Genomic DNA, 22,866 nt, shown 5'->3' on the forward strand with positions numbered 1-22,866 from the left:
CCTTTTTTCTCACTGTACTTCAGTCTTACCATTTTCAGTTCACTAATTCTCTCCTTAACTGTGTCTAGTCTGCTTCTGAAGTTTCTATTTGATTCTTATTTTCAGTTATTGTGATTGTAATTCTAGAATTTATATATGATTCCATCTTGTAGTCTAATTTCTCCAATTCATCTCAATATATTTTAAAATTCCTCTCTGGTAAACTCTAACATGTAGAATCTCTATAATCTGTTTCTATTATATCTTTTTCCCTTTGTTTTTTGGCCACTTTGTTTTGTTGCCTGGTATTCCAGGCAATTTTTGTTTGACTGTTTAATTTTTCATATGAAGAATTGTAGATGATTTGATGCTCTAGATGATATTATCTTTGGGAAAGATGAGTTTTTGCTCTTGCAGCTAGAAAGTGGCAGGATATTTGACACAATCAAAGACTGAGTAGGGGACTGGGATTGTGGCTCAGTGGTGGAGCGCTTGCCTAGCATGTGTGAGGCACTGGGTTCAATCCTCAGCACCACATATAAATAAAGGAATAAATAAAGGTCCACCAACACTAAAATATATATATATATATATATATATATATATATTAAAAAAAAAGACTGAGTAGGTTGGCAGCTGGGCTTTGGTCTTTGTGAGGATTGGTTGGTTCTCCTCTACTAATAAGGTTTACATCTTTCAGCATCTTAATTAAAACCTGGAGTGTTAACCTAGGATCCTCTACTTGGTGGTCCCTGGACTCTACTTATTATCCCTCTCTAAAGTTTCTAGAAATTCTGTTCATCTCTTAGTTTCTCTACTGTTGCTTGAAATCTGTAAATGCCTTCAAGGGAAAATGATGCTGAATAATAGCTTCATCTCCAAGCTTCCTTTCTCTCTAGAATTTTGGCTTCTTGTGTAGTCATAGCCTTGTGTTTCCCTTGGTGTTTCACTGATGTTTTCAAAGAGATTTTTTTCTAACTTTTCGATACAGAAGACTAGGTCAGCAACAAGCTAGGTCACCATTATCAGGAGGGGATAATCCCATACCACCTGTCTTAAGACCTGGTCTGCTGCCATTGAAAACTCCACACATCTTAGTTCTTTTGAAGAGGAGTTTGGAAGTACCTACTCAGGCCTGTGGGATCAGCATTCAGAGCCTCAGATGATCTTAGCAATTTAGAGTCAGAGAAGTGAGCTCTGGCTAACTTCAAAATGAGTAAGTGAGAAATTTCAGCTGATGCCTGTAGCAGCGGACACTGCCAAGCATGTAGGTACATCAAAGCCTCTGCGATCTTCAAACTAGTCCAGGACTCTTAGCCCCAGTAAGCAGGAGCTAGAACTGACATTCAGTTATACAATGAGGGATAACAGTGAACATTCAATGGAAAGGAAAGAGACAGAATGTTCTAAGGTACATTTCTTTAAACTTCTCTTCTTCATTCCCTTCCTTCCTTCCTTATTTCCTTCCTTCCTTCTTTTTTCTTGTATTGTACTCAGCCCAATTGGCCAATGGCAATAACTAAAAGTTATACAGGAAAGAAGTAGAGGAAAAATGCAAATTTGTGCACATAAAGAAATTTATTAAGGAGGACTTACTGTGACAATAATGTGTCTCAGTGACTCATTTATTTCCTTATGCTATCTACAAGTAAATAGAAGAACTGCTGATCAATTTTAAGCTTTTCAATGTTTCTTTTTTAAAAAATTGAGTTAGGCAATGTCATACCAGGGTCAGACCTCTGTTATGAGAAGTTCTTTAACACAACTTTAAAACAGTAGAAAATTATTAAACAAAGATATCACAGTAGTCTCCCCTAGAGAACATGTGGAAAAATAAATAAATGGGGGCTGGGGATATAGCTCAGTGGTAAAGTACCTACTGTCTTGCATGAGATCTTGGATTTAATCCCCAACGTTCCAAACATAAAGTGATCAGAACAGAATTTTATTTTATTTTATTTGGTACTGGGAATTGATGCTAGGGGTGTTTTGCCTAGGGGATACATCCCCACTCCACTTTACTTTTTATTTTGAGACAGAGTCTCTCTAAATTACTGAGTGTCTTGCTTAGTTGCTGAGGGTGGCCTCAAACTTGGGATCCTGCCTGCCTCAGTCTCCTGAGTTGCCAGAATTACAAGCAGGAGCTACTGCACCTAGCTCAGAATAGATTTTTAAGAATCTCATTATTATCTTTTGTCTCCTCTTACTTTAAATGGTTGAAAACATTGCATAAGGGTAGAAAAATCAGAATTTGGCATTATTTCTTTTTTAGATTTTCAACAGAGGTGAAATTAAAGGTTAAAATGATGGTTAGGGAATGTAGGAACTAACTATATGATGAATACAAGTATTATCAATATCTACTTCTAACTATTCTTTACTTGTGCTTTAAAAAGACTCAAGCCTTACGTGGTGGCACTCTGTAATCCCAGCAGCTCAGGAGGCTGAGGCAGGAGGATTGAAAGTTCAAGTCCAGCCAGCCTCAGTGACTTAGCAGAACCCTGTCTCAAAATAAAAAATAAAAAGGGCTGGGGATGTGGTTGAGTGGTTAAGCGCCCCTGAGTTCAATCCCCAGTAACAAAAATAAATAAAATAAAATACAAAAATAAAAAGACTTAAGAATCTAAAGTGTGATGGTCAAATACGAAAATTGCCACTGGCTCAAAGATCCAGAGATCTATGCTCTAGGTCTTGTTCTCAGCTAACTAGCTGTGGGACTTCCCTGGGCTCCAATTTCTTTTTCTTCAAGTTAAAGAAATGGTAGTTGATGACTAATACATTTTATCTTCTGTAGTTACATGGAAAACGGGTTTGTAATTAAATATGTGCTCATTTGTCTATAATACTGTGATAATAGCACTTTATATATGCTGATCTAGCATCATCTCTTCTAAGAAACTTCACAAGGAATATGCAAATGTCATTGTATCCTTCATTAAGTGCTTTTCTTGAGTGTACCTTCCTTTCCCAATTGGATTTAAATCCTCAGAAGCTAAGGACTTTCATATTCATAGTGCCAAGCAGAGCCTGAAATGCCAAATTAGTACTTAAATGTGCTGATAAATTGAGTAAGCATGCTGAGCAATGAGTGCTTAGTACTGGAAGACCAACTTCAGGGGTCAGTGGCCTATTGTCTTCATTATCACAAATTAATAAGTTTAACAGGCAGCACTGGGTGAGATGGGCGGGATTACCTCCATTTAAAAAAGGAATAAACAGCTTTGACGTAGACAGGCAGGGGACAAAATTAGGCACATTCAGACATTCAGAGCACATAGGCCTGAGCTAGGCAGACTTTTCTGAAAAGGGCCAGATGCTAAATGTTTTAGGCTTTGTGGGCCATATGGTGGGTCTCTATTGTGACCACTTAATTTTGCCTTTGTGGCATGAAAGCAGCCATAGAAATGCACAAATAAATGAATATGTCAGTGTGCCATTAAAGCTTTGCTTATGGACACTGAGATTTGAATTTCATATATCACAAAATTTTATTCTTTGGATTTTTCCCAACCTTTTAAAATGTAAAGACTATTTCTAGCTCATGGTCATACAAAAGCAGACAAAGGATTAGATTTAATTGGTAAGTCCTAGCTTGCTGTCCCTGATAACAGTGTCATATGCACATACTCTGGTCATTTAACAGTGAGATTTTCTTATTTAAGTGGAGAGAACCTAGAAGAATCCATGGCCTCTGTCCAATTATATAGGACAAACTTACTAGGGGATATTATAAATAAACATCCTATTATCTGTAATGCTTTGTTGTTGGTTAGAAGGCACTGTCTTGTCATGCATCTTAGCTTTTTGGATCATCTGTAATCCCTATCACTATTTTTAGATGGTGAGATGAAGGTTCTATAGCACATGATTAGGAAATGGTAAGAGTCAAGCAATGATTTTTTTTTTTTTTTTGTATGGGGGATTGAACTCAGGGGCACCTTACCCACTGAGCCACATCCCCAGTCCTTTTTTGTATTTTATTTAGAGATGGGGTCTCACTGAGTTGCTCAGAGCCTTGCTAAGTTGCTGAGGCTGGCTTTGAACTCATGAGCCTCCTGTCTCAGCCTCCCAAACTGCTGGGATTACAGGTGTGCACCACCATGCCCAGCTCAAACAATGATCTTTAAGAATGCTTTCCAGCATGCCTTACGTCCTGTGTGCTGTCTACAGTTGTTTAAATGAAAAAAATTGAAAGGGTTGCCTAGAAGGACATGGCACCCAGAGGTGCTAGCTGTCATCGGCAGAGCACTGCCTTCTGGCTAGAGGGGTCATGGGCATGTGTGTGAGGCAAGGAAATGCTTACATTATGGGTCATTTGAAAAATCTGAGAAATTGTATACCCCCAATTCTGTACAAAAGGCAGAGGAAAAATTGGAAGGCAATATATCAGAACATCGCAAGTAAGAATCATGATTGTATTTTTTGTTGTTGTTTTTTAGTTTTTAGAATTCTCTACTGTCTGAATTTTTATAGTGAGCTCATTGTACTTTATGACAATTTTTTAACCGAGAAAAGTCCTTCAAATTAACTCATCCACCCTCTTTATTGATATCTTTGCTGACTTACAGCAATTGTTTCAGTTGGTTCTTAAGATAGTCCCAAGCTTGTATGGTTACAAACTCTTTGCTTTCTTTAATTTTATTGTGATAAAATATACAACACAATGAAAAATTTACTATTTTAGCCATTTTTAAGGGCACAGTTCAGTAGCATTAAGTACATTTACACCAATGTGTAACTGTCACCACCATCCATTTCCAGAACTTTGTCAGCTTCCTAAACTGAAGCTCTGTACCCTTTAAATAATACTTTTATTTTTTCTTTTTCTTTTTGGCCTGCTCTCTTGTTTTGTTTACTGCTTTGGGGATGGGTCACATTTAGTAAAGCTGTTTTAGTCAGCTTTTTCGCTGCTGTGACCAAAATACCTGACAAGAACAATTTTAAGGAGGAAAAATTTATTTGGGGCTCATGGTTTCAGAGATCTCAGTCCATAGATGGCTTGCTCCATTGCTCTGGGGCCAAGATGAGGCAGAAAATCATGGCGGAAGAGTTTGGTGGAGGAAAACAGCTCAGGACATGATACCAGGAAGGAGAGAGAGAGAGAGAGAGAGAGAGAGAGAGAGAGAGAGAGAGAGAGAGAGAGAGAGAGAAACACTCCTCTCCCCTTGCCATGGACAAAATAAACCCCAAAGGCACACTCTCAGTGACCTACCTCTCAGTCACGCCCTCCCGGCCTATAGTTACTGCCCAGTTAATACCTATCAGGGGATTAATGAGCTGATTAGGTTAAGGCCCTTATAACCCAATCATTTCACCTCTGAACCCTCTTGCATTATCTCACACATGAGCTATTGGGGGACACTCACATCTAAACCCTAATAAGAACACTGTTCATAGTGGAAATGGATTCAAAAGTGTTGAATTTAAAGAGATGTCTCAATTTGAGCTCTGTTTCTTCTCACTGTCAGCTAAGTGACTTTCAGTAAATCACTCTTATATGCCTCAGTTTTCTAATTTTTAAAATACGAGTATTTACTTCTGATATATCACAGGACTGTTCAAATGATGAAATGAAATAATATGCATTGACTTCTTTATACAGTGTTTGAATTCCTAGTCAAAAGAGTGTTAATACCATCACCATGATTACTATTTATTTTTAGAAGGGAGCTAAGAGGTAGTTATCAAAATCTTGACCAGTTGACATTCTAGTGGACATTCATCCTTCCCAGGAAATGCAATCATAACCTTTTATTTATTTTTTTAAAATATATATATATTTTTAAAATATTTTTTTTAGTTGTAGTTGGATACAATACCTTTATTCCATTCATTTATTTTTATGTGGTGCTGAGGATCAAACCCAAGGCCCCGCGCATGCTAGGCAAGCACTCTATCGCTGAGCCACAATCTCAGCCCCCATAACCTTTTATTTAAATAGTGCTCCCTGTTTCCAAAAGTGTTTTGAAACATCTCAGTTAGCTTTCCATCACAATAAGTAAGGTTGGTACCATTACTCCATTTTGCAGATGAAGCAAATGGAAGTATTAAAATCTCATGGTTTAAAGCCTGGACTCAGGAGCCAGCAGCCTTTATTCAAGCCCCAGCCCTGCCACTCTTGGCTATGTGGCCCTGGGCAAGTTATTTACCTCTCCATGCCTCAGTTTCTTCATCTGTAAAATTAAATAAGATGACAATAGTAATACCCATCTTCTGGTATTATTATGTAGATTTAAAAAATTGTCTTTGTGGGGGTGGGGACTGAGGATTGAACTCACAGTTTTACCCCTGAGCTACATTCTCAGATCATTTTAATTTCTATTTTGAGACAGGGCCTTGCTAAGTTGCTGAGGCTAGCCTCAAACTTCTGATCCTCCTGCCTCAACCTCCAGAGTCACTGGAATTACAGGCATGTGCCACTGTGCCCGGCAAAAAAGTTGATTCTTGTAAAGTGTTGAGAGTTGTGCCAGACCCAAAATAAATGCTAGGTAAGTTTTTGCTAAATAAAAAAATAAAAATAAAAACAAATGGAGACAGCATATTTCCACAAAAAAATGTTAATTATGAAAGTAGAAGTAGAATGCAGGGCTCCCAGTCTTTATCCAGTCTCTCCCTCCCTCTTCCTGTTTTGGGATCCTTCACTACACAGTGATGCCTCTCCAACACTGCCCAGATCAACCTTAAGGCCAGTGAACCCAGTTAGCTACAAAGTTGGATCGTCCTACTTATAAAACCTCTCACAGAAGTTTACTTAAATATAGTGCCGTCAAGTTTTTTATAATTAAATTCAATGAGTCATATGCCATGATGGTATTTTTGAGCTTTAATGATTCTTGTTTGGGGGAAAAATGATAATGTATTTTATTAAGATAATTTTGAAATTTTGTTTTTATTCCCAAGAACTTGAAATATATTTGAAAAAAATTTGAAATATATTTGAAAAAATTTGAAATATATTTGGAAAAAAAGAAATACATTTGAAAATCACCTCAGATATTTTACTTTCTCTCTTTAATTCATAAACTGAGTGGACCAGCAGAATTTACATAGCAAGTGGAGTTCCTATGCCGCAGGGCACCCTGAAGGTCACTTACAGTCCCAGACTTCCTGTGTTTCTCTGCAAGGTCCATCCCTGGGCCAATGTAAGGTTAAGGGCATGCTGGAGTATCCTAGAAATAACAACCCAGGATAATTCTCAAAGAGGGGTGAGGGAGAGTTGAATAAATACCATAACCTCATTCCTTGATGACACAGCTCTGAAATGTACTCAGTGTGGGTCTCTGCAGGGATCCCCAGTTGGGATGTAGTTCAGTGGTAGGAAGTAGGCCTAATATGTAGGAGGCTTGAGTTTAAGTTCCAATACTGGGTGGTGGGAAATTGGCTATTTAGCTAAAATTCACACTTAACTCGAGTGGTTTATGTGACAGCCTTGTCTCTCCAGAAGATTCTGATTAATGTCAAGGAAGACTCAGCAAGAGTGTGCCCTAGTTGCCTACAGTGGTACCTTTTTATTGGCTTCCAATTCTTCCCTGTCTCACTTCCTTACTCCCTCCCTGTGCTTCCTAGGATCCCCTCCCTTGCTTGACCTAAATCCTTGCCTCAGACTCTGTGTGGAGGTGAATAACAATTTATGAAAACAATTTATGACCCAGAATCTATTCTCTCCACTCTAGAGCATGAGCGATTCTTCTCCATCTTTGTAATTTTCCCTATTCTCTGTGTATCTTCCATGCTACACGGTCGAGTAATTGAAGACAGTGCCTAACTATAATTTGCAAATGGGATCTATAAAAGTTCTTTAAACTTTTTGGCTCATAAACTGCTGAAAAAGTCTAACACGATATAAATATATATTCTTCCTTCCATAATATTTTTGAGGAATGGCCTTCCAATGACAACGTGTGCCAAGATCTTTGCACACCTACTGAAATTTAACTTGAGTTAACTGCTTTTCCTTTGTCATTTTAAACATACCCACTGGCAAGTGTAATGTTTCATCCTGCTTATACTCCTTCTGACAGCCTCCCTCACAGGATTAGCATTGAACTTTGAAATCAGATCATCCTGCTAAAACTCATTTTTGGCCCAAGGGTCAATAGCTGTCCAATACTTTATGTGAAAGTGCCATAAGATGGCCCACAATTGATTGCACCTCCTTTTCCATTTTATCCCTAAGCTTCTATATCCCTTATATCCCAGAGTCAGTATCCTCACTCCTGAAACCTTCCCAGTGTCAGTGGCTCTTTCTCTAGCCTCTTTCTAGCTGCTGGCTTCTAGTCTTCCTCTGATGCCGTTGTTTATCTCCCCTCCAATGTCCCACTCAGATGGCTCCTTGGCTCCTTTTGGTTCTGAGGCCTCTGAATATATGAAAGAGCCAAGATACCTCACTCTTGGCTTCACTCTAGGCCTCAGGCCACAGGGAACAGCAATATATATATTATATATTACTATTATTATTATATATTATATATAATAATATATAATATATTAATGATATATAATTATATATAATATATCATATCATTATATAATATATTAATTAGTATATGTTAATTATATATCATATTATCATATGATAATATATTATTTTATGATATATATATATATATATATATATATATATATATATATATAAACATTCAGTATAAGACTCAAGGAAGAACAGGAATTTTATATCTGCTTACAAATACACTGCTTTCACCATGGCTCTAGCAGGTGGAGGATAGATCTTCTGATAACTTCTCCTTGTTTTTTCCTCCTTATTTCCAATATCAGAAATCATGGATTGCATAGTCAACCACAAGACCATGGTGGTAGAAAGCTGTATGACCTGGTGATAGGCCTAGAGGTCATCCTGCATGGGCTCAAACTCTGTTTCCAATACTTAGCACTGATGGCCTTGTATAAGTTACTTAGCCTCAGTTTCCATATCTGTAAAAAAGCAATAACATTAGTACAAGCCACATAGGATTGTTGTGAAGATAAAAGTGGTAATTTAAACAAAGCTTACAGCCCAGTACCTGATTCATGTTAAGTCTCCCATATGTTTTAGCTATGACAGCAGTGGTGGTCACTATTGTTAGTAGAATCAATCTAATTGAAATCCAGGTACTAAATAGTTTTATTCCTGTGTAACCTGTGTAAGAAATTTGCACACAGTATTTACTAAGTGAGACTTGGAAGAAAGTAAATATGTAGAAATCTGGTTGCCTGCAGCCCTTGTCCCTACAAAAGTCCCTTCTACTTGTTGGGGGAAGAAAGAAAGAGACGGAGTGGTGGGGAGGGAGAGAGAGAGAAAGAGAGAGAGAAAGAGAGAAAAGAAGAAGAAGAAGAAGAAGAAGGAAGAGGAGGAGGAGGAGGAGGAGAAGGAAGAGGAGGAGGAGGAGGAGGAGGAAGGGAGGGAGGGAGGGAGGGAGGGAAAGAAAGAAAGGGAAAGAGAAAGAGACATCTTTTATTTTCTATTTTTTTTTTTTTTGGTACCAGAAATTGAATTCAGGGGCACTTGACCACTAAGCCACATCCCCAGTCCTATTTTGAATTTTATTTAAAGACAGGGTCTCACTGAGTTGCTTAGCACCTCGCTATTGCTGAGGCTGGCTTTGAACTCGTGATCCTTCTGTCACAGCCTCCCATGCTGCTGGATTACAGAAGAAAGAGAAGTCTATTATTGGGAAACAGAGCTTTCCTACCACACTTGGAGGTAGGACTTTATATACATACATGAAGGTGATGGCATTAACCTCAAACCATACTATAGAATGAATAACTGATATCTTCTCTCCTCCCCAAAGCAGGGCCTCCTCTTAGGGAGACAGTGGGCATCTACAGGTACAGGACATAATATCCTCCCTGATAGATAACTTGAGAATTTTAGTCAGAGATGGTCCTGCCTGGATACAGCATCTGTTTTTTGATCTCTTGAAAGAAAAAGTGTGATTCCATGTAATCATGGAACATGGATCCTTGGCCTGAGTTTAAAACTCGCTTCCTCCTGAGACAGAAGGGTCTCTGCTACAGAACTCTAGAAAAACTCCTGAAACTTTGGCTACATTTTCCAGAAAGAGTCCTCTGGGACAACAGACAAGTGGGACTCACATGCTTCTAGAGAGGTGTGACCTATAAATCAGAGAAGGGAAGAAAGTGTCAAGATTTCTATTTATATTGCTTTTTATTTAAATGTAAGGATGAATTAACCATTAGCAATACATAGGGTCCAACTTGACTCTATGTCAGAGGATGTCTTATCACCTGGTGCACAGGCAGCACGATGGGTGTCTCACCTCATAGGAGGCTCAACAATGATGACATTCTTAACTCCTTCCTGCTCTTTCAGCTCATAACAAGGCCTTGACAACTGATATATGTTGGTGCATAATCTAGTTTTAATTAAACTAACATCCCCAAATTGATAAATGGCTACAAAATATTCCTGCTGAAACAAAATAAATCCAAACAAAATCCCACAAATTTTAGCTGATCTTAAAATTGAAAGTCCAAGAGAACATTATGAATATAACAGAGAAGACATATCCTCTGTTCCTGGCATGGGCACCAATCAGATATGACACATTCAATCACATCATTTTAATAAAATGCACATCATTTTAATAAAATGCACACTATTTTAATAAAATGCACACTATTGTAATAAAATGCACGCTATTATTTCAAAGTTTGCATTTTACACAGTTCATTTTTTAAAAATTCTGCATTTTACAATATCCACTCACATTCAACAATTGTCATTTCTTAGATTTTGTTCTAAGTGTATGTGCTGTGTGTGTGTGATGTGTGTGTGTGTGTATGTGTATTTATATATTCGTTGTGTTTTGTTTTGCTGAGCTTTGGAAAGTAAGGGGCAAACATCTAAGGTTTCACCCTTAAGTATAATAGTATATATTACCTGAGGGGGGAAAAAAACCTCAATGTCATTATCACACTGAATGAAATTAACAATAATTCTTTAAATACCACCTAATATGTAACCATAATCAAATTTTCTCTGTTGTGCCGAAACATCTTTTATTGGTTCTTTTTAAAAATCGAAAGTCGGGCGGGGGATGTGGCTCAAGTGGTAGGGCGCTCGCCTGGCATGTGTGCGACCCAGGTTCGATCCTTAGCACCACATACAAACAAAGTTTTTCCGCTGAAAACTAAAAAATAAATATTAAAATTCTCTCTCTCTCTCTCTCTCTCTCTCTCTCTCTCTCTCTCTCTTTAAAAAAAAAGATATCGTGTCCACCTAAAATTAATAAATAAATAAATAAATAGAAAATAAAAATAAAAAGTCAAATCAAGGCTTGTGCATTTCATTTGTTTTATCTCTTTAATCTCCTTCAAGGTAGAATAGTAACTCCTCTATATTTTCTTTAAAAAATGACGTTGAGTGCTAGGGTTGTGGCTCAGTGGCAGAGCGCTTGCCTAGTATGTGCGAGGCACTGGGTTCGAGTCTCAGCACCACATATAAATAAATAAAGGCCCATCAATAAGTAATAAAAATATTTTTTTAAAAAAATAACATTGAGACCATGCCTGTTATACCAGCAGCTTGAGAGGCTGAAGCAGAAGGATTGTGAGTTCAAAGTCAGCCTCAGCAACTTAGCAAGGCCCTAAGCTTCACCTTGCTAAGTTGCTGAGAGTCTTGATGATTTTTTGAGGCTGGTCTTGAACTTGCCATTCTCCTACCTCAGCCTGCTGAGTAGCTTGGAATATAGGCATGTGTCACTGCTCCTGGATTGATTTGTGTATTATTTTAAATACATTGAGTTATCCATTGCCACTATTGTTAGTTTACTGCTAAACTTGTCCTAAATTTTTCAAGGAAGATCTTTCAATACGCCTTCTAAGTTCTTTGCCATGAATCCATTATATTCAGCACTTCCTTTCTGACTGGCAAAATAAAGTGTTTGAGGTTCATCTTGTACATTTCCTACTTCAGATATAGGATCAACCATTTTTTCAAAGACTTCTGTTTTCTTTTAGTAAGTAAAAAATTTAGGGTGCCTGTTTTACTGTTCATGAATATATTAGTACAGTAATACATGTATACAATTTATACATCAACACATTCAGAATGTAGGTGCATGCCCACTTTCTTTTTACTGAGTGCTATGTCCAATTAGTGCAATTAGAACTATAGAATGCAGAAAGGGGTGCCTTTGCCCTGGATCTGAGACTGGGTAGCGGCTTGGATCATTTTGCTCATCATCTTTTTTTTTTTTTTTATGGCAAAGAATATTTTATTCTGGCCTAATGCAAGTGGGGTTGAGACTTTTGCAATAGGAGAGAGAGATTGAACCCAACTCCCTGCTCACAAGTTTTTCAAGTTTAACATGGATACATGCTTGTCCTTGTTCATGATATCATTTCCAGGGAAACAAGGGGCTAGAATCAAGTCAACTCTACAGGCTTTCAGGGTCTGTATCCTTGTGTTGCTGACGTCTACTCTGCCCCGCCTCCCAAGTTTGGGAAGCACATTTTTTGCATGGCAAGTTCATCCTTCACCAAAATGATTATTACTTTCTTAGCTAGATCCTGCTAAGTATCTTAAAGAGTTCTTAGTGAAAAGGAGTTGTGTACTTTCTCAAGTGCTCCACTGCTCTGCAACCACCCGCTACCCTTCCTGTAGCTTGCTCTTGGGTAGCAAAGTACATTGACAAGGTCCAGACAAATATGTCAGCTGAGAAACCGTGCTTCTAAACTAGAGGAGCATCGCCAGATGGTTCTTTCTTCTCCACCCCACCGCTTCTGTCCTCTCCCTTTGTCTCCCATCTTCTCCCTTCCTCTGCCTCTTTCTCCAATTTCATTGTTTTTACTTTTCTTTTTTTTTCTCCTCTGTTCTTTCCATCCTGCCATCTTCCCAGGATTCTGCTCTGAATCCCAAGTCCATGTTAGAGCCCAGAGAAAAGTGGGCTATATTAAGAAGAGGTAGAAAAGAGCATTAGAGAGATTTAGTTTAGAGGAAACAGGACAGGATGACTGTAATCAGTTACATACTTAAAGATAACTGTTGGATGTGAACTAAGAGGGAGGAAGTTCTCCATTTGCAGAGCCATAGCTCAAAGGGAGATAAGATTCCACTGCTGTGTGTTGTAGTCATTTTACAAGCCAGTTAATAATTCTTCAGAGAAATACTTCATGTTATTCTCAGGAGAAAATAAGGCCAGTGTTTAATAGTTTTGTCAAATCTTTTTAGGTAGGATTCTAATTTGAATGCAGACAGTGTGTCAGTTACCCTAGAGACCATTCTGTTCATTTTGTTTTGTTCTTCACCTCTGTCTTCCCCACGTAGTGCACATTTGAATTGTAATGGAAGTTTTAAAATATTTTTGTTTAACAATTCTGACACACTTCAGTAGATAATTATAGACAAATAAGGGCTGAAATGCTGGATCCTTAAAAAATAAACAGACTGCCCACATTGAAATAAAAGACATACTTTTCTGTGGGCAAAGGTTTCCAACCCTGAGTGTGGCAGCCAGCTACTTCTTCTTGCCAGGAATCTCTTTGACACATTAATCTTGTTATGTAGAACCTTGTTTGACCTTTCAAATGTTTGCATAAGAAAAATGATGCACAGATGTTTTCAGAAGTGGGAAAAATTGTCTTGCGTCCCATATTATCAGAGGAGTGAATGTGTCAGTCTATGGAAGAATGATTCTTACTAAATATGTAAAAGTAAATCTTATCTCTCTCTCATTTGTGACAAGTTGGAAACAAGAGAAACATCTGCAAGTCATGTGTTCATGATCAATTAATTAGCAACTATTTGCTGAGACCCTACTTTAAAATAAATGGTATACAGAACAAGGAGCTTGGGGCATTTTTAACACTACATAAAGAAAGGAAGAGAAGTAGATAGAAGCTTCTGACCTCAGAAAAGTTAGGAGGAAAGTAGAAAAGATATACCCAGAGAAAGCTAACAGTTAATTCAAGATAGTTTATAGTTTATTGTAAGTATAAAATGCGAAGAGTTGAAAATCCTCTCATAAAACTCAGATTGGGAAAAAGAATGGGGATGTTTGAGGCCTAGATTGGTCAATGAAAGCTTCATCAAGATGTTACTTAAGCTGAAATTTGGGAGGATTTGACTCAGATGAATGGAGTCTCTGGAATTGAGCATGAGGAAAATAGGGAGGTAAGCAAGTGATGGACATTTAAGAACTTATGTATCTTTTTAGTGCAGCAGAAAGCTGATAAATCATTCTTTCAGGGGACAAGACGTTGGGGATGATATATATGGAAAGATCCTGGAAATAAATCTGGTAATAAACTTTAAATGATTATCATATCTAATTGCTCTAGATAAGGCTCTTTTGTTAGCATAGAACAGAAATCATTCAATCTAATGCAAGAAAAAGAGGATGAGAGCATTATAAGATTATTACAGGAGATCTCATGGACATGCAAAAGTAGTTCATGGGCCAGAAAACAAGGATCCTCTGTGTGACTTAGGGCCACATTATCTCAGCCTCTCTTCTTTAAAAAAAATTTTTTTAATTAGTGCATTATAGTTACATATAACAGTGGGGTTCATTTTGACATAATAAGCCTCCCCTCTTATGTCTGCCTCATTCCTTATCTTTCTTCCAATCCATCTACTCTGATTATTCATCTTCCATGTGGTTCAAACATGGCTGCCATGAAAACTTCCTTGACATCAAAATCTTTTCAGCATCAAACATTGACTAACTACATTCTACCTCTTTTTTGGGGGAGAGGGGAGGGAGTTAAATGCTTATAAGAAAGAGGAACTCTTTAGTAGATGGCCAGGCAATTCATTAGCTGGTCGGGTATCCACTTCCTCCAGTTCAAACAGACATCACTCTTAAATAGAAACCACCCAGCAGAGACTCCTGACTCCCTGTATTGGGAGCTCTGGGCAGAACAGTCTGAGGCAGAAGAGGAAATAGATGTGTTCCATGCTCTATAGGACCATTAGACATTCAGGGAACATTTAGTATGCTCTGCATATGTTTGAGATGTGTTTGGTCTGTTACTCTGTGTCTAGAAAAGATTTACCCAAACTTTCTTCTGAAAGAGCTGTGGTACCCTGAAAAGCATTGATCTCAATTTTTTGAATGTCGACTCTACCACCTCCTCAACTCTGAGCTTCAATTTCCCATCACAGGATGAGGCTAATAATGCATACCTGTTGGGGTTGTCCGGAATATAAATGAAATAATGTAGATGTCATTATCTGCTTGGCACAAAACAAGGACTTGTTAAAAAAGATTTCTTTTGATTCTTTAATATGTTATGAATATTCCATAACAGAAAAGTCCTTGCAATGTATTTTTACATTCTATTTTTAATTTTTAATAAAATTTATTTTTAATTGCACATTTTTACATCTTTAATAAACAAGGCCTCTTATATAACACATAGTTACAATATCATTATCTCACTCAATACACTAAAATAAATCCTTGATAGCACCAATACTACATCTATGTTTGATTTTTTTCAATAGTCTCAAAAATATCTTTCAATAGTTATTTGGTTTGAATGAAAACTCCAAAGGGGTTCACATGTTGAATTGGGTTGATAAGTCTAACATATCTCAGTCTGTAACTATTCTCCCAGTTTTTCTATGACATGCATTTATTGAAAATAGTGGGATCATCATTTTTACGGAATTTTCCAATTTAGAATTTGGCTGATTTTATCCTCAAAGCATCATTTAACAGGTTCCTCTATTCCCACTTTTCCTGAAAACTGGTTCAAACATGGCTGTCATGATCACTAGAGGCTTGCTTAGATTTAGATTCAAATTGTTTTCTGGCAAAACTATAAAGGAAATGTTTTTGTATTATCTTTTATGTTTTAAAAATCATGAATTTGAAATGGTAGCTCAATAGTTCCCAAGGCATTCTGCACTTAGGAACATGGGATTACCAGTTGATTCTAGTTTATTCATGCATGAGTGAGTCACCTTTACCAGAGACTTACTGGTACTTATGACTGACATCTTCCAGAAGATGCAGATAGAAGTCATAGTTATCATTTTATCTTTAACAAACATATTACTGATGCCTTTTTATACATATCTTTGGCTAAAGATGGTCACCTATTCTACAGGGCTGGGGCTGAGGTTGGGGCTAGGGCTCAGCAGAACAGCATATGCCTAACACTTGAGAGGCACTGGGTTTGATCCTCAGCACCACATAAAAAACAAACAAAAAAATAAATAAATAAAACAAAGGTATTGTGTCCAACTACAACTAAAAAAATATTTTAAAATAAATAAATAAGTAAAGATGGTCATTTATTCTAATTAAAAAAAAAATCAATTCCTTGCCTGGCCTACACTATAAGTTAGGAATAAAAATGTTTGAAATGATTGATGAATAGAAAAGAAACTAGATCAAAATAGAACTTATCTTTGAAAATTGTATGTGATTTCACTAATTATTTTAAATGAAAGTAAAGCCAGGGGTCTGGAGTTGTAGCTCAGTGGTAGGGCACTTGCCTCGCATGTGTGAGGTACTAAGCTCCATCCTCAGCACCGCATACAAATAAATAAACAAGGCCTGGGGTTATAGCTCAGGGTAGAGCACTTGCGTCCCACATGTGAGGCACTAGATTCGGTCCTCTGCACCACATAAATATAAATAAAATAAATCAAGTAAAGATATTGTGTCCATCTTTTAAAAAAATCTTTAAAAATAATAAACAAAATAAAGATATATACATTTATAAAGATATATAAAATAAAGATATAAAACAAAGATAAATATAATAAAGATATATAATAAAGATATATAAAATAAAGATTATATATATATAATTATTATTATTATAAAGAAAGTATAGCCAAGCACATTGAAGCAAGACTGGGGTATTATTCTGAAATGTTGGGTTTTAAGATCATGTAGTAAATCAAAGCCCTGCCTTCACTACCTGAGTTGAAAATAGAGAACTAGATAAAGGAATCAGAATAATTGCTTCCACATTTGATAAAGCTATTATCCAGAATATGTTTTAGGTCCACAGCAATACGGAACTTGCTGACACTCTGGTGTCTTGTATTAGACATACCATGCCCCTAGCCAGGGACAGTTAGATGACCTCCCTGAGCTCAATATACAAACCAGATTCTTGTTTTTCAAACTTGCCACTTAAGAGCTCTCTCCTTTCCCCAGCAGGTGGAAAGTGAGTGAGGATTCGGGGTGCATCCAAGACTGGTAGCTCAATGGAGTCTGATCAACATGGAAGTGAATAGAAATAAGTAGACTCACTTAAGTACATGATATAAAATAATATTATAAGTAGAACCCAGTTCAAACACAGTATTTTCAGCACGAACAGCCTCACATTTAGTTGGTCCCAACTCATGTCAACTTCCACCTTATGGCAGCTCATGTTTCATTGAAGAATCATTTGTGGAGTGTGTGCGTATCACAGTGCCAGTGCATGTCAAGGTGGAGAAAGATATATTCTTCACCAACCAGAGGCTCAGCCTCTTGAGGGTTCTCAGACAAGTGCACACAAGATACATGGTGGTCCAGTTTGCTGGACATCGGATGAGGAGTTGTGTTCGACATGGAGTCGTGCTGCTCAGCCCTCTGGAAGAAGAGATGTGCCCAGCTGCAGGGGGTTGGAGGCTATCAGCTCTTTCAGGGTCCACTTAAGGTTTCAAACTGTGGTCATGCTCTCTTGGGTGGCTCCTGTTCAAGTGACTGACTCTGGTAGGAAAGAAGTCACACTATTCTTGGATGGCTCCAGCCAATCTCTAAGCAAAGTGATAAGACAAGTGGCTGGCCATTTCTACCCAAGGCAGGACTCTCCACTGGGCAATCTATGCTCCCAAACTTCCTATTAGGCAGGTGTAAGGCCACCATCCATCTTGGTTTGCTGGGACTGAGAATCTTCCTAGGATGTAAGCCTTTCAGTGCTCACTCTGGAAAATTCCCAGGCAAACTGGATGGTTGGTCATCCTTGCAGGTATGGATCTTGTGTCATCTGCATTATGTCTGACAGCGACCTCTGCCCAATCCTGTTTCCTTTCCCCTTTTCTTTTTCTTTTTATTAATTTTTTATTTGTTCTTTTTAGGTATACATGACAGTAGAGTGACATATCATACATACATGGAGTATAACTTCTCAATCTGTAGTTCTGTATGATGTAGAGTTGTGCTGGTCATGTATTCATATATGGACATAGAAAAGTTATATCTGATTCATTCTACTGTCTTTCCCATTCCCATCCCCGCTTCCCTTCATTCCCTTTTGTCCTTCTCCCTTTTCCTTTCACATGTATTACTGCCCAATAAACCTTTGGTACTCTTAACTGCATGCCTGTGTCTGCTTCCCAGAGCACTTGATCTGTGATAAATGGCTCACAAACCAGTAAAGACCCAAATGCTTCAAGAGAAGATAACACTGGAAGAGTATGGGGGCAAGGGAAAGATTAATTTTTACAGGGCTCCTCCTGGGTAAAACAATTTCAGTGGAAATTCCACATCCTTTGAAAGATAAAAAGGGGCATATTTAAAATACTCGATGACCTAAGATTCCTTGAATTCTATTTGAATCCTCAAAACGAAGTTTTTGCCAAAGATACACCAACCTCCTTGTCTCTTTAAACAGTAATGTGCTTCATTATTAATTTCTGTGATTTAATGAGAAAAATGAAAGGAACATCGGCTTTTCTGTGAAGTATTCTCAAAAGCAAGAGAGACTGTGAATTTTACAACATGGTAACTCTGGTTAATAACAATGTATTGTATTCTTAAAAATCACTAAGAGTCCATATGTAGGGCTAAGGATGTGGCTCAGTGGTACAGCGCTTGCCTAGCATCTGCAAGGCCCCAGATTCAATCCCCAGCGCTAAAAAAAAAAAAAAAAAAAAAAAAAAAGTCCATATGCAGAACCTAAAGCAAAGTAAGGGGAAAAAATGGGGGAGTGTTGAATGTCATAAAGATAGAGGGAAGATCAGTGGAGTTGGAGATGGAAGGGGAAGGTGGAGGGAGGGGAAAGAGAAGGACATGCCGAATGAATTTGATAATATTACCCTATATGCATGCATATATACCAGTGAATTCTGCCTTTATGAACATCTATAAAGCACCAATTTAAAATAAATAAATAAATGAGTGGAAGGTCTACCAGTAGAATAGAGGAAGGAGGCTGGGGAAGGGAGGAGGGAAGAGAAAGAGGGGGCACCAGGGATTGAAATGGAGTGAATTAAATTCCATGCATGTATGATTATATCAGAATGAACCCAACTATTATGTATAACTATAATGCACTAATAAAACCAAAAGATATGTGATGTGATGCATATGCTAATTAGCTTGATGGAGCCATCCCACAGTGTATACATATTTTGAAATATCATGTTATGCACAATAAACGTGCAATTTTATGTGCCAATTAAAGAAAGATTTTAAAAAGGAAAACTTCTGATCTAAAAGAGAGAAGGAAAGAGGAAGAATGTGGGCCAAATGTTACTGCTGGAAAAAGGGAAGGCATCCTTCACAGCCCAGCTAAGATGAGGCAAGCCACGTGCTTGGGGTGTCAAACTGAAGAAGCCACTCATGGTCAGGGCCATGTGAATTCAGTCGGGAGTTTCATGAACTTGAAAGTGAGCACCTCCTTCAATATTATACTTCAGTGTCTGACTTGCCGCACCCCAGTCCCGGCCCTGGCATCTGTAATGACAGTAGGCAACTTCTGCAGAACTTTCCCTCTTTCTTGCTCCAGGTACAAAGCCATTGTCCGGCCAATGGATATTCAGACGTCTCATGCCCTGTTGAAGATCTGCATCAAAGCCGCCTTGATCTGGATCATCTCCATGCTGCTGGCCATCCCAGAGGCTGTGTTCTCTGACCTCCATCCTTTCCATGAGGAAAGCACCAACCAGACCTTCATTAGCTGTGCCCCATACCCGCACTCGAATGATCTGCACCCCAAAATCCACTCCATGGCTTCCTTTCTGGTTTTCTACATCATCCCACTGTCGATCATCTCCGTCTACTATTATTTCATTGCCAGAAACCTGATCCAGAGTGCTTATAATCTGCCTGTGGAAGGAAATATACATGTCAAGAAGCAGGTGAGTACTTAGGAGAGAACTACTTCTTCCTTGAGGATTTGGTCCCTTGCTTTTTTTTTTGGTTGTTGTTTGTTTTTGGACCCCACTGACAAGTACAGTGTTTAGCTGCCATGTTACTTGGTTTTGCAATAAAATGACATGAGTGATCTGCAGTCAGGTGCTTCTTTAAACTTCATTCACATTTGCTTGGCTAGGAAGAGGGTTCCCACGTAGAGGCAAAGCAGAGGGAGCAGGAAAATGAGGTCAGTTCAAGAAAAAGATGGGGGCGCACACCTGTAATCACAGCAGTTCAGGAGGCTGTGGCAGGAGGATTGCAAGTTCAAAGCCACCCTCAGCAACTCTGTCTCAAAATAAAGAATAGAAAGGGCAGGGGATATAGCTCAGTGGTTAAGCATCCCTGGGTTCAATCCTGGTACCAAAAAAAAAAAAAAAAAAAAAAAAGAAAGAAAGAAAGAAAGAAAGAAAAGAAAGAAAGATGTAATTTGATTGAGAAAGGCTCACTGGTGTGGCTCAAAGCCAGATTTCATGGCTTACTCACACCCTCTGAACCTCGGTTTTCTTATCTGATATAGGGTAATAATCCTTATTATTGTAAAGTTAAGGAGCATCTAAGACCTAGAGTTCCTAGCTTGTAGGCTGTCCTCCTTATGTGTTAGATTCTCCCCTAATCCTTCATGACCACCAAATTTCATCTTTGAGGTACATATGGTAGACTAGGGCTCTGACTTTCTTGTCTCTGTCAGTTCTTCTTGCATTCTAATCCAGATGCAGATCATGTGATATTCATGATGGAAAAGTAGAAAGATTCCCTACTTAATTTAAATGAATAGCTGACCAGAAGTGGTGACGCATGCCTGTCATTCCAGGGACTTGGGAGTCTGAGGCAGGAGGATTGCAAGTTTGAGGCCAGCCTTAGCAATTTGGCAAGGCCCTAAGCAACTTAGGGGGACCCCATCTCAAAACAAAAAATAAGAAGGGCTGGGGGAGTTGCTCAGTGGTAAAGCACCCTGGGTTCAATCTCTAGTACCTCCCCCCAATATCTGACTCTCACTTGGAGACCTCACCTTTCAAATCCCTTCAAAATTCTTTCTCCCCTTTTCCTTTCTCTCTCTCTCTCTCTCTCTCTCTCTCTGTCTCTCTCCTTTCTCTCTCTTGCCTCAGTTACCAGAGAAGAGTGACAGCCGTCAATGAAACTATCTCCCTACTTGAAAAATTTCTCAGTGACAAACATCTAGTGTACCCCAAATTCTTAAATGAGAAACAAATTTCTCCCTGAGGTAGGACAGGGAGCTGGGAGCAAAAGGAGGTGTTCATCCCACTTCGCCTAATTACCTTCCTATATAGAAAAGCCTAGAAATAACTTGAGATTAAAAATAATAATAGGCAGTTATCTTGACTTAGCCAGTGAGGAAGAACAAAGCTGGCTGCTTTTTTGAGCATTGGAGGGAATAAGAAATTATTAACTGTAGAGCCAAGAAAGGCATAAAGTCGTATGGCTGATAAACTGCACCCCTGCTCTCCCGAGGAAAAAGAGAGCATTTACTAGAATTTCATTGTGCAATCCATTCAAGCATGTAATCAACTTTGTTTAAAGATCTGTTCTCAGCAGCATGTTCTAACTCTATTCTGCCTCGTGGCTTTCTCCTTCCTGTTGTCCATCTCTGTTGCTGAATCAATCTCTCTCTCTCTCTCTCTCTCTCTCTCTCTCTCTCTCTCTCTCTCTCATTTGTTTCTGTTGTTCTTGTCTCGATTTTTGGATTCTCTTGTCCTCTCCTATTGAACCCTTTTTCTGTGGCTTTGTGAGCTAATTGCTTTTCCCTGCCTGTGTCTGTCTGAATCTTCATCTCCTTTCCTCTGACACTGTCCCCTGATCCCTCTGTCACTCTCCATGTGACTCTCTCCTTAGATGGAATCCCGGAAGCGGCTTGCCAAGACGGTGCTGGTGTTTGTGGGCCTCTTCGCTTTCTGCTGGCTCCCCAATCATGTCATCTACCTGTACCGTTCCTACCACTACTCTGAAGTGGATACCTCCATGCTCCACTTTGTCACCAGTATCTGTGCCCGCCTCTTGGCCTTCACCAACTCCTGCGTGAACCCCTTTGCCCTCTACCTGCTAAGCAAGACTTTCAGGAAACAGTTCAACACCCAGCTCCTCTGTTGCCGGCCTGGCCTGATGAGCCGGTCCCACAGCACTGGCAGAAGTACCACCTGCATGACCTCCTTCAAGAGTACCAACCCCTCCGTGGCCACCTTCAGCCTGATCAATGGAAACATCTGTCATGAGGGGTATGTTTAGACTAACCCTTGACCTTGACCCCCTAGGGACTCCTGGCTTTACTTTATGACGGGCCAGAAGCCTCAGCCCTTGAATCTGTAGTTATCTCTGTACCCTCCAGAAGGCTCTTGACTGGTGTAGGTGGGTGGGGAGGGGCCCAAATGGATCACTGTTGTGTTTCTAAGTAAGTTACCAAGGCTTAGCTTTCCCATTTCATCTTGTAAATGAATCTTTGCATGGAAAGCAAACCCCTCCCCTTTTTAGAAAAGGAAACAAACAAGAAATTATTATTTGAAGCATCAAGACCTGATATATATAGGCATGGCCAATTAAGTCACAGAAACAATCTGGCCCCCTAGATGGATAAAACAGGGAAATCAGGCCTTGACTGTCTATTTTGGGAAACTTCACCTTGTCATTTCTTTAAGCAGAAGCTAATGCTTTTAAAATATGACTCAATTCCTTTTTCAGGAATATCTGTAATACATAAACTGAAGAACTTTTATTTACATCCCTAACATGAAAAGTAGACCCTATGAAAAGTAGACCCTAT

The 22,866-nt window shown here is 38.7% G+C and overlaps 1 protein-coding gene across 1 annotated transcript in view; it reads left to right on the plus strand.

Annotated features, from left to right (window-relative positions):
* The window catches only part of Grpr (gastrin releasing peptide receptor), a 31,885-nt gene extending 9,551 nt beyond the window's left edge, over nucleotides 1–22,334 (plus strand). The window contains exons 2-3 of the mRNA XM_077107920.1: nucleotides 19,687–20,038; nucleotides 21,945–22,334. Coding sequence (XP_076964035.1) covers nucleotides 19,687–20,038; nucleotides 21,945–22,334 — 742 coding nt within the window. The remainder of the gene's footprint in view (nucleotides 1–19,686; nucleotides 20,039–21,944) is intronic.
* The last annotated feature ends 532 nt before the right edge of the window (nucleotides 22,335–22,866 follow it).

Source organism: Callospermophilus lateralis, assembly GCF_048772815.1.
Source record: "Callospermophilus lateralis isolate mCalLat2 chromosome X unlocalized genomic scaffold, mCalLat2.hap1 SUPER_X_unloc_1, whole genome shotgun sequence".
Lineage (NCBI taxonomy): Eukaryota > Metazoa > Chordata > Mammalia > Rodentia > Sciuridae > Callospermophilus > Callospermophilus lateralis.